Below are 12,061 nucleotides of genomic sequence, written 5' to 3' on the forward strand. Positions count from 1 at the left end.
GACAAAGGGAGGAAGCCTGCTGAAGGGGGTTTTTTTGGTTTCAATTTTGGGCTGGCTGGGAAGAGGCAGGGAATCCTAGTCTGGGGTCTAAGATCTTTGCTCCCTGGAGGGACCTGGCTGAGAGGTCCTGGTTGTACCTACAAGCCCTGCTTGAGACTGTGTTCCTATCATCTAATAAACTTTCTGTTTTACTGGCTGGCTAAGAGTCACATCTGACTGCAAAGCGAAGTGGGGAGGGGTGTGCAGGACCGTCTGGCTTCCCCAGGACTCCGCCTGGGCAGACTCGCTGTGGGAAGCACACGGAGGGGCATATGCTGAATGCCCCAAGGAGAGATCCAGGAGGTGAAGCTGTGTGAGCTTCTTGCCCTGAAAACAGTCTGCTCCGAGAGAGAGGAGGCTCCCCAAAATCCTGACTGGCTTTGTGGGGAGCAGTTCCAGAGCATCGCCCAGGGACTCTGTGACAGGCAGCCCCTTTGGTAATAAATGATACTTTGCCCTTCTATAGCATCTTTCCGTGAGGATCTCAAGGCCAGGTGCTCACAGATTGTGATCTGTCACACCGGTAAAAATCTGGAGTGACTCCACTGAGGTCAACATTCATACCTGGGTAACTGAGCTCTGAGTCTGGTCCTTTAGGGTTAATTACACAATGTATAAATCCCATTCGACACAGTGAGACTCTAGATCACAGTGAGAGGAAGGCCCAGGTTTTCAAATATCAGGAGGTAGCCGTGTTAGTCTGTATCCATAGAAACAACAAGGAGTCTGGTGGCACCTTAAAGAATCTTTAAGATGCCACCGGACTCCTTCAGGTTTTCAAAGGTGCTCAGCACATTGGGGGCATGTAGGGTGCTGCACACTTGGAGATTTGGCTCTGAGGTCTGGTGTAAGGCTAGCCCCTGCTGGTGGCAAGGTCACCCAGAGCCAGTGACGAATGGAACCCAGGAGTCCTGACTCGCAGTCCTGTGACCATCAGTAAAGCCCTGTGAGATCCTGGAGAGCTGCAGGAGTGCAATGCAATTTATTACTTTATTATTCATCCTCTGAGAGGAAAGCTGTGCAGGTCACACTCCTGAGCTGCCCAGAGGGTATGTCTACACTGCGATTAAAAGCCGATGACTGGTCTTTGCCAGCTGACTTGGGCTCACGAGGGTCGGCTCAGGCTGCAGCCTAAGCTCTGGGACCGTCCCATCTCGCAGGGTCCTAAAGCCTGGGCTCCAGCCCGATCCTAAATGTCTACACTGCAACTGAACAGCCCCTCAGCCTGAGCGCTGCGAGCCCGGGCCAGCAGTGAGGGTCTCATTGCAGTGTAGATGTACCCAGGAAGACCAACGCTTAGCGTCCTGGCTCACTTGCAGTCCTCCAGCAGCTCTTTCAGCAGCTTCTTCCAGACGTCACCCAAAGATGGATCCTCGGCGGTTCGGATGGATCTCAGAGCATCCAGATTCGATGTCTGATGGAGAAGGAAATCAAGTCAGACTTTATCTGCAGCTCATCCTCCAACCGGTGGCCCAGGGCACAGAGCTACAGTGCAACTGATTCAGCTTCCAGTCAAGTCAACAGGGGGTCTCTCCATTGACTTTAACCGGTAGGGGCCCACATTCCTCCCTCAGGACAGATCCAGTATTTGGTGCATCTCGAGCTGTGAAGGGGAGGAGCTTAGAGATGAGCCACAGGAAAAGTCTGTGCCCGAGGGGTTTGGGTGTGGCTGGCGTGGGAGCAACAATGAAGTTATAATAGTCATTAGAGGTAGAAAAGGCCCGTTAGTGCCCATCCAGTCCGTCTGCTGCCAGTGCCGGATTGTTCTCTATCATGCACGTGCCAAGATTTGGTTTAGTCTAGTTTTTAGTGTCTTCCATCCATAGGTGCTGGAACTTGGGGGGCAAAGGGACGCTGCTGCACCCCTGGCTTGAAGTGGTTTCCATCACATACAGTTTGGTTCACTGGCTCCCAGCCCCCCTGCTTCCATCCCTTTCCTTGGGAGACAGACGATTCTACAGTCTAATACATCTTGCTGTTTAACTCCACCTCTCATTCCTCACTGCCCCTCCTTGTGCCCCAACCAGCCCTTCTCCTTCCTGGCATTTTACCCTTAACACACTTGCAGACTGTTATATTCCTGCCTGTAGTCACCACTTAGCCAAGAGAGGGCCAGGTAATCGGTTGAGTTGTCCCCTGCAGGCTCACCCCTCCAGCCCCTTGATGGTTTTAGTTGCTCCTCTCTGAGCTCTCTCCAGTCTGCCAATACCTCTCTGGCATTGAGCTGCCCACGGCATTCCAGATTTGCTCGCGTTGGAGCTGTCCCTTGTGGGCTCTGTGATGGGGTGCCCCTCTGTGCACACAACCCCTGTCTGCTGCTGTCCCTCATCCCAGATTCATGCCTAGCTTTGCAGTCTGTTCTTGGTGATTTGCCCGGCTCCCTGCACAGCGAGGACCTGCACTCACCAGCCTATCCCGTGTGGAGTGCAGGATGTTCAGGGTGTCCATGTAGTAGCTAGCGTCCTCCCAGAACGAAGTGATGGCCACCATTGGCTTGGTGTCGTACCACGGCAGATAGTGATAATGGTTTCCTGGACAGCAGGAAGGAAGGTAGGTGGACTACTTGGCTCAGGGGAGCTCAGGCATGTTCCTTAGGGACATGATGGGTGGAAGCAGGCTGGGTGGGTTAATATCAGCAGCGTGCATCCTATGTAGCTTCTCTCCCCTGCTGCTGGCCATGGGTTTGTAGGGCCTGACGCATGCCCCTCTGTGAGGGCCCCTTGACAGCTTGAGGAATAGGTCTGTGTCCAGTTATGAATTCCACCTGGTTTTATGAACACTCTTCATAACTGTGACCATCACTGGGGATTAGATCTCAGGAACTGGACAGGGAGAGAGGGCTTGTTTGCACATGCAGTTATTCCACAATAGCCCCTGCACTGTCAGTTCACAGCCTGCCTTAAGTACAGACAAGCCCCGAGGAAGCTCTGTTGGGAAAGGCATGATAAGGCCATCAGGAGCTATCACCACTGAATGGCTCTCACCTAGTGACTCTCTACACAGAAACCCGCCTGAGGCAGGGGGCAGGAATCCCACAGTCTGGGATGGTGGAGAGCGGCAGCATCTGCACTTCATTCCCTGGCCCAGAGGCGTCGAGAGTGCTTTAAAAAGGAGTGCTTCTCCAAGCCAAAGGAGCAACTGGGGTGTGTGGGTGGGGCTGGGGCGCTGGTGTCAGGGTCTGGCTGGACTGTGGGTTCCCACTGCCAAGGGGGATGTCAGACACAGGGTCTGCACCTGGGACTATGCCCAAGGGACCGAGAGCAGGGACACTGACCAGTCACCACTCAGACCTGGGGGTTAGCAACATGTGGGATGCAATGGTTGGATCTCCTCACAACGGACTGGTGTGTGTCCAGAGACTGAGACCAGCCCCTGCACAGACAGAAGGGGCTCATGGTGATATGCCCCCCAGGAACAGAACTGGTCAAACATTTTGCAATAAACATTTTTCTATCGGAAACTGCCACTTTGTCATAGAGTCATAGAATACCAGGGTTGGAAGGGACCTCAGGAGGTCATCTAGTCCAACCCCCTGCTCAAAGCAGGACCAATCCCCAGACAGATTTTTACCCCAGTTCCCTAAATGGCCCCCTCAAGGATTGAACTCACAACTCTGGGTTTAGCAGGCCAATGCTCAAACCACTTGTCAAAACTGAACCTTTCTGTGAGAATGGGGTGATTTTGACATAATTTTGATTAGGAAAAAAATTGACAAGAAGTGTTTCAAGAAGCTCAAACCAGAACACTCTGACCTTCTGGGAGCAGAACTTTTGGTTTGAAAATGGATATTTTTGTAATATACAATTAAAGCAGTCGAAATCAAAAGGAAATGTTTCCGTTTGATCAAACCAGAACGCTTCAACTGACCCCAAGGACATTTTCTGGAAAATTTCACTTCACAGGAAAATTTGAAATTTTGTTTGTTTTCATTCAGACTTGGAAGAGGAACAACCATTGGAATGTCAGGATTGTCTCTCAGAATCTGCCTCCTCACATCCCTCCATCTCTCCAGAGTTCTTCCTTCTCCTGACTTCCTTCCTGCTTTCCCACCCTTCCACCCCATCTTGTGCCTCCCGGCCAGCCTGTCTCCTCTCCCCTGGCCTTGCCTTGCTCCTACCGTCAAACACAGCTTGGCTGTACTGGGTGGTTGAGGCACAGGGCTTGCATGTCACATCAAACTTGTTGCCATAGTACCCGATGCTGACCTCAAACTGGATCAGCTCCTTGATAGCGGGCAGCATGGTGGCTGAATAGAAGATGGCACACAGGCCGTACTTGCGCCGGGACAAGTATCGCTGGCAAAGGAAAGACCCAACAGGCAGGGTTAGGACGGGGAGGGGGCAGGTGATGGTGTCTTGGTCACTATTACCTGTCCCTGCAGGTCATCAGCAAGGACCTAACCTGAGACTTGAGGCAGCAAAGCACCAGCCTCTGCTGTTTGAGCTAAAGGAGTGGCAGCCCTAGCTGATGGCAGTAGCAGACTTTTATCCTCTGTGTGGGCCAGTCAGCAGCAGGAGATGTGATCATACTGTGACTTCTATACCTTGGGGGAGCATCCTGGAACCCCCATAGTCCTCATTTTCATATAATCATGATCTCACATAGAAAGCAGGACTTGTAAGGTATCAGGGGAAGGTTATGATCTGCTGAAAGTCATTTCTCTGTCCATACGTGTGTATCATTAATGCATATGAAGTTATGAGAATTGTGTAGTATGGTTGTCACTAAAGCATGCTGTAAATGGGGAGATCAGCCAGATATTAGCTCCCCAGAGGCAACAGCAAGGAAAGAACCAACGCCCGGTTGGGGTGTCGAACAACCCATCACCAGCCATTGTCCATCAAGGGAGCTACAATGCAATGACTCCCCTGCATGAGGCCACACTGGGGGAATTGCTCAACCTTGCACAGTTGCCAACTTTCACGCAGTAAATAAGCACCCTGACTTTCACAATAAACCCAAAATCAAGCTAATTCCATTTCAAAACAAGGCCAAAACAAGCTAATCCCTAAGAACCCCAACACTCTATGTCACTAGATCCCTCCAGCATGCAGTCTGGGATTGTGGTAGGCCTGCTGTGCACTCCTGACTCTCTCCCCAACTTGCCCCTGCTTGCCCCCACCCACTTTGCCGGGAGCTAATAAAACAAAAGAAGCAACAAGCTGCAACAACCAACAAACTACAAGCCCAAAACTAGCCAATAAGCAACTCACAAGCCAATTAAGCCAAAAACAAGCCCAATTTCTGCGTTTTTTAATGGGTTTGCCGTATCTGCAACCTTGCTGGGTGACTCCTCAATGCTCCCACACATGCCTGGACTTGTGCTCCTCGAACACATGGACTGAGGGTATAAAACAGGCAGAGTGCACACATACTGGACTTTCTCCTGCCTCAACCTATGCTGCAAGCAACTAAGACACTGAGAAGAAGACTGAAGACTCCAACACAGGAGACTGGCCCAGGTTTAAGGGACAAACCTGTCTATTAAGGACAGCAATATCCAGTGGGGTGAGAAACTGCTTAATCTAGATGTTGCCCAGTCTAACGGGGTTGAGAGTTTAGACTGCCTGCTTAGATTTTATTTCTTTTCATAATTAGCTCTGACTTTTTGCCTATCACTTAGTATCACTTACAATCTACCTGTTACAATCAATACATTTGTTTAGTTGTTTATCTTTACCAGTGAGTTTGTATGACGTGTGGGGCAAATCTGCTCAGGTTTGACAAAGGCCAGGGGCGGTTCTAGGTATTTTGCCGCCCCAAGCACAGCAGGCAGGCTGCCTTCGGTGGCTTGCCTGTGGGAGGTCCCCAGTCCCGCTGATTCGGCGGCAGCCTGCGGAAGGTCCGCCGAAGCCGCGGAAACAGCGGATCCTCTACAGGCAAGCAGCCGAAGGCAACCTGCCTGCCGCCCTTGCGGTGACCGGCAGAACGCTCCCAGTGGCTTGCTGCCCCAGGCACGCGCTTGGCGTGCTGATGCCTGGAGCCGCCTCTGACAAAGGCTGGTGTCTGCCCACTTTCCATTGATGAAGTGGTGAACCAGTTAACAAATCTGCACTGCTTGTCTTCAGCGGTGCAAGACGGTATATTCCTGGGGTACAGTGCTGGGAGCTGGGGGGATTTGGCTGGTGCTTTCTCTGCATGATTCATGAGTGGCTCTAGGAGCATTCATGAAATCTAGCTGGGTGTGGGATCTCCACATGTGGTTTGCTGAGTGATCACAGTGCCTGGAGGGGTTTGCTGCTAGTCACTAGCCAGGCACCGTGACAGACAGCCCAGGCTGGGGAGAGTTCAGGGGGCACAACGGTCCCACAGTCCCAGGCTGCACCCCAGGGATCCCAGTACAACGAGCAGCATGAAATACACCGCTCGTTGTACTGCGCAAGATTTACACTTCATCCACTGGTGTAAAGATTTTAAGTGAGGCTTTAAGTGTGGTGGCTAAGGACAGTCAGGAGGAGGCTACCGGTTTGTTATTTTCTGTTTGCTTATTTCGGGAAAGGGAAGTAGGGACAGAAAAGCAGGAACCTGAGTGAAAGCAGTGAAATGATTGCGAAGTTGGAGCTTTTTAGGCTGCAGGTTGCAGAAAAGGAGAGGAAGCACCTGAGAATATTGCTACTAAAGAAACTGGCCATGGAGGAGAAGGAAAGAGAGTGGGAGGAAGGAGAGAGAGAGAGAAAATGCAAATTGGACTTGCTAGAGAAGTAGAACCAGAAACCGCCAACCCCAGCCATTCCCATCACTCCAAAAATCCACAATTGGGACCACCTATGGCCTGCATACAGTAAGACCAACTCCTGCACTGCAGCTGGAGGCAACACCACATCGGGAAGGGATGGGGGTGTGATGCCGGCCAGGGAGAGACCTGTCCATGTTGTTAGCTGCCAGCAGGTCGAGGCTGAACCACAGGCAAAGCCGGCTCTAGGGAGCAGAGAGAAATGTGTCCCAGAGGAGAGCCCAGAGAAGGGTGATGGAATCTCAGAAACCACTGAGGTGGGTGAGGATTCCTGTGACTCTGTAACACAGGGAAGCAGGTGCTTCCAAGTGTGGGAGGGGCTGAGACTAGCTCCTTTCCAGCAGAAGGCAACGTGCCATCAGTTGCAGGGGCAGGAGAGGGGCTGGTGATTAAGGAAACTGTCCCAGTTGTTAGCTGGCAGAGTTCTGCAGATGAACAAGAGACAGACCCCTTCCTAGGGAGCACAGAGGAATGTGTCTTAGATGGGGGCCCAGAGGAGGAAACTGGGGAAGGAATAGTGAGGGTACAGGAATGTCTCCTCACTAGTCACTTGGGGCAGGATGCCCACGACACTAGGAGGATGGCTGGGTCAGCATCTGTGCACCCAGGCACTCAGTCCAGGACCCAGGTTTTGAGAGGGAACCATGTGACTGACTTCCTGGAGGGGAGCAGTCACACAGCTGACTTCCCAGGGACAGAGAAAGGGGTGGCGGAGGTACCTCAATCCAGGTCCCAGTTTTTCAGGATGCTATTTCTGAAAAGTTTTTGGAAAGTAACTGTGTCTCTTTACATCAAGATGCAGCTCCAACACCTGGGGCAGCAGAGGATTTGGGACCAGAAAATTGGCAGGTGGTGGGTTGTGAGAATGCAAATGACCCAATGGGCAGAGAAGGGGGTGCTTTCCCCCAGGCTGGTGAGACACAGGGAGCAGTTATGGGAAAGCTGCTGGGAAAAGGTGAATCTGATCAAAGCGTAAACACACCTCGCCCACAGAGCAGAGATCACAGTCCTCTAGGAAAAGGGGGCAGGGAGGGACTCAGTGCTGGGAGGGGGAAACACAGGGTGACCCCAAAAGAGGAGCTGGATTTTCTGTATATGTACAGTCCTGAGGTTGGGAGACCGCTCCCCAAGGGGCCAGCCAATGTGCAGGATCCCATTGAACACTCATCTTGCCAGACCCTGAGGCACCAAAATTCCAGAAATATGATTAAATTAAGAACCCAGGCAGAGGGGAGCCCTGGAGGGAAAGAAAAGTCCGTGACTGATTACAAGGGAAAGAGTCAAATGACACCCTGGGGTTCCTGTTCTCTAAGCCACGTATCCACCAGGAACACACACGGCCTCTGATCCTGGTGGGGAAAGAACCAGACTCATCACCAGTGATCTGACCTTTGGAGGGAAGCTTTGCCCTTCTGTACTTTCCTAGGTACACTGGGACTGCCAGACAGGATCAGGCCTCATCTAGCCCCATGTCCCGCAAGAGCCACCACCAACTGCTTCAGCAGAAGGTGCAAAAACCTCACAATAGCAGATGTGGGATAATCTGCCCCCGTGATGGTCTCATTCTCACCCTGGAAAGTTAGTAGCTAAACTCTGAAAGCTTGAGAGGTTTTATCTCCCTTCCAAAAAGTGATAGCATTAACTATTACAGCGCTTCATTTTGTCATTTCCCATCTAAATTTCCTCTGAATGAGGTTAAAGGTTCTGTCTTAGATGTCTCTGGTAGCAGAGGCTATATAGCTTCTCTGGGGCGCGCTGGTGGGGAGGGACCAGGGATGGTTGCGGCATGAACAGTGTAACTGGATGAAATGTGTCCAACCTCTTTCCGATATTCTCCCAGCACCAAGAGGACACATTCTGGGGCCCTGCCTTTCTCACAGTTCCAGGATGTGTTTTGTTGTCAAGTGCAATTCTGCTCTGAGCCGTGACAGTAAGAACTGCATGGGGAGTTTATTATGATTCCTATCTCAGATGGGCTCAGGGGCCAAGTGAACGTGTGTTTCTGTCTAACTGCCAAGCCCTGCAACTGGAAGAGAAAGTCGTGGGCTCCTGGAAGAACCACTGGGAGCTCCCAAGGCAATCACAGCTCATAAAGGGCTGGCTGGAATGCTCACACAGCATTACAATTCATAAATGATGTGCTGCTTCCTTCTGCTGGAACTGCTTCCTGAGAAACTCTGTTCCCCTGCTCCCCATCCCTGTTCGTTGTTAGGCCATAGCTGGGCTGCGGTGTTGGGGTCACACCCTCAATCATGGCTAGTTACCTCCACCCTGGCAACAGCCTCTGCAGGGATCTCCTCTATTTCCTGCAGGGGGGTCCTATCCATGCTGGTGTTTAATTCCACTAGAATCCGACCTCGATAGGCCACCCCTTCCTCCTGGAAGACAAATAGGTCCAGAGAAGAGGATAGAAGAGCAAGGAAATGGGAGACCATGGAAGAGGGGTAAGAGAAGAGAGAGAAGAGCATGGGGAAACTTTCCCAACTCTTTTTCCAGGCCTGACATCAAGCGCAAGCAACCCAAACAACTGTCTGAGCCTCTCGCCACAAAGTTTACAGGCTCCATGCAGGCTCTGCAGCTCATGGGACAACTCAGGGCAGTAAGAGGCAACTTATGGGCTGTGCAGGAGGAGAAAGGTTTCTACCAGATTTCTCCCTGTTGCAGACTGCCCGGCTCACCCCACCCCAGGTCTGCCCTTGCTCCTCCAGACCCTTCTCCTCCCTTCCTAACTTCCCCTTCAGCAACAGCCAGAGGTCACTCATGCTGATGATGCAGGCTGGGAGCACTGCTTAGCGCTAGAAGTGGCCTGCTACCCCAGAAGCGACCATGTCTCCGTGAGTTGGGCTCAGAGGGGAAGGCGGAGGACAGACACTGTGGGTTTGGGGAGATGGGCTATCACCTACTGGTCACCCTCCCTCATCCCCCTGTACAATTCACTCATCTCTGGAGCAGCTTGGGGTACTGTGGGGTGCTCCTGTCAGTGAAGGCCAGAGTCAACCCAATGCTGTGGCCAGATGCCACACTACGAGCCTAGTGGCATGGACTCATGGCAACCCCAGGTCTTGGGAGTCATGAGGACCCCGCCCCTAGGACATGCTTTCCCTCGGATCTGGGCCAAGAACGGAAGGGAGACACTTACGCTCCCAGAGTTGAGTTTCTCATATGGGTCGTGGAGGCTGGTGAATTCCCTGGGGCTCCCATAGAGGGTCAGGAAGCTGGGTCCAAAGCATGGCAGGAACCCAGAGAAATCCCCTGGAACCAAGAGAGGAATCTGAGAGGACGAAAGGGCCCAGAATGAAGCCAGCTCTCGGTGAGCAGTCAGAGCCCCTTACCTTCTATCTCAGCCCCCATGGAGGACACCTGGGACAGGTTGATGTACGTGGTCCCAAGGACGTCTCTCTTTCCTGCTTGGTCCCTGGAAATGCAGAGCAGACAGCAAAGGGCCTTTCTGTGTCATTGGAGCAGGCTGGGGGTGCTGCTGAGAAAAAGGCCCACCAAGTGCTGCGTGCTCCTACCAAGCCCTGGGGTCTATGGACACTGGCTTCTGCCAACCCAGTCAAGGGGTGTGACAAAGTGGGACTGTTCTTAATGTTTCCTCTGAATACTGTGTGGGTGCCTCAGTTTCCCCTATGCATTTCTTAAGTCTCCAGTGTGCATAATTGGCTGACGCTCTGTCTCCTGGCAACAAATGGCCAGGGCCCTTCCCCCCTGCAAGGGAATAGCTAAATGTGAACAACAAGATCAGGTGACCTCCTGGTCTGGAAAAGAGACAAAGGCCAGAAAGGAGGGGCTGGAGGGGGTTTCAGTTTGGAGCTGGCTGGGGATGGGAAGTGAGGACAGATGGGGGTGTCTGGCTTGCTGGGTCCCAGAATGGATCCGGCTGAGAGGTCCCATTCTCTGTACCTACAGGCTCTGTTTTAGACTGTGTTTCTGTCATCTAATAAACCTCTGTTTTACTGGCTGGCTAAGAGTCACGTCTGACTGCGAAGTGAGGGTGTGTGCAGGACCCTCTGGCTTCCCCAGGACCCCACCTAGGTGGACTTGCTGTGGGAAGTGCACGGAGGGGCAGAGGATGCTGAATGCTTCATGATCAGACCCAGGAAGGTGAAGCCGTGTGAGCATCTTGCTCTGAAGACAGTCTGCTCCGAGGGAGAGGAGGCTCCTCAAAGTCCTGACTAGCTTTGCGGGGAGCAGTTCCAGAGCATCGCCCGGGGACTCCATGACAAGGGGCTTCACAGCCTGGGACCAGGGTATTTAAAACTTGGCCAAAGCTCTGGGATGCACCACTGCGGCCCAAAGGAACTGTCTACTGTAAGGATCATCAGGGCAGGAGACAGAGCTTCCTTTGGGGTAAGTCACAGAATGAAATCCCCCAGAACTAAGGACCATCCAGAACCTCTCCCTTCCCTGACCTGCCTTCTCTAACATAACCCAGAGCAACATGTCTATTTATGAACCCCTCGCGGGCCCCTTCCCTTCCACCCACCACAGTGTCTCTGCCGGATTTTCCTTCATCCCACTGACCAGCCTCACCCCGTCCTGCTCTCCTCAGCTACTCCCCTGCCTCTGGGGGTAATGCCACGATCGCCTGCTCCAGGCAGGGACTATCCAAAGTGCTGCTTACCCATTCAGAACCGTTAGCTTGATCTTATCACACACGGACGGTAACTGCAATGGGAGAGTGGCAGGTTAGAAGGGCATACGTCCCTGGGTCCAGCCCCAGTGAGCCATTTACACTTCGACCCAAATGACACAGCAAGGCTCTTCCTTCCCACGGTTTATATGGCAGGGCTGCCCTGCCTCTGTTGGCATAGTAGGAAAGATGCTGCTGTGTGGACTGGTGACAAAGCCATTGGATGCCCCATCTGGCTCTTCAGCTGTGGGAGCTGGGGATGGTCAGCGGACGGAGAAGCTGAAGCACTGTCTAGGGGGAGCAGAGGGAGGCAACCGTTGTGGGGAACTCCCCCTTCCTTCCTTCCCCTCCCTACAGACAGGGTTTCCAGCCTCTTCCACTGCTGCAGGGCTGGCTCCACTCCCTATGTTCCTGTGAGGAAGAGGGGATTTTCCCTTGTTACGTTGTATGTGAGTCTTGCTGTTTTGCTTGAACGCTGGGTGCGCCTCCGTTTCCCTGTGCGTCGCACCAGTGCCTAGGTTGTGGGAATAAGCATGGGTGACCTTTGGGGGGGGCTGCTCCAGCTCCTTGCATGGACGCTATGGCCGCCCCTTTGCAACCTGAGACCCAGGAGGGGGATGTGACCAGGTGGCTGTTGGCCCGGGAATAGAGACAAA

General features: G+C 52.7%; 1 protein-coding gene across 1 annotated transcript in view; it reads right to left on the reverse strand.

Annotated features, from left to right (window-relative positions):
• FER1L5 (fer-1 like family member 5) overlaps nt 1–12,061 on the reverse strand; it is a 93,395-nt gene that overhangs the window by 45,204 nt on the left and 36,130 nt on the right. The window contains 7 exon segments of the mRNA XM_050937385.1: nt 1,353–1,453; nt 2,446–2,570; nt 4,157–4,334; nt 9,037–9,150; nt 9,912–10,024; nt 10,105–10,187; nt 11,397–11,440. Of these exon segments, the coding sequence (XP_050793342.1) occupies nt 1,353–1,453; nt 2,446–2,570; nt 4,157–4,334; nt 9,037–9,150; nt 9,912–10,024; nt 10,105–10,187; nt 11,397–11,440 (758 nt within the window).

The sequence above is a fragment of the Gopherus flavomarginatus genome, chromosome 2 (genome assembly GCF_025201925.1).
Source record: "Gopherus flavomarginatus isolate rGopFla2 chromosome 2, rGopFla2.mat.asm, whole genome shotgun sequence".
Taxonomy (NCBI): Eukaryota; Metazoa; Chordata; order Testudines; family Testudinidae; genus Gopherus; species Gopherus flavomarginatus.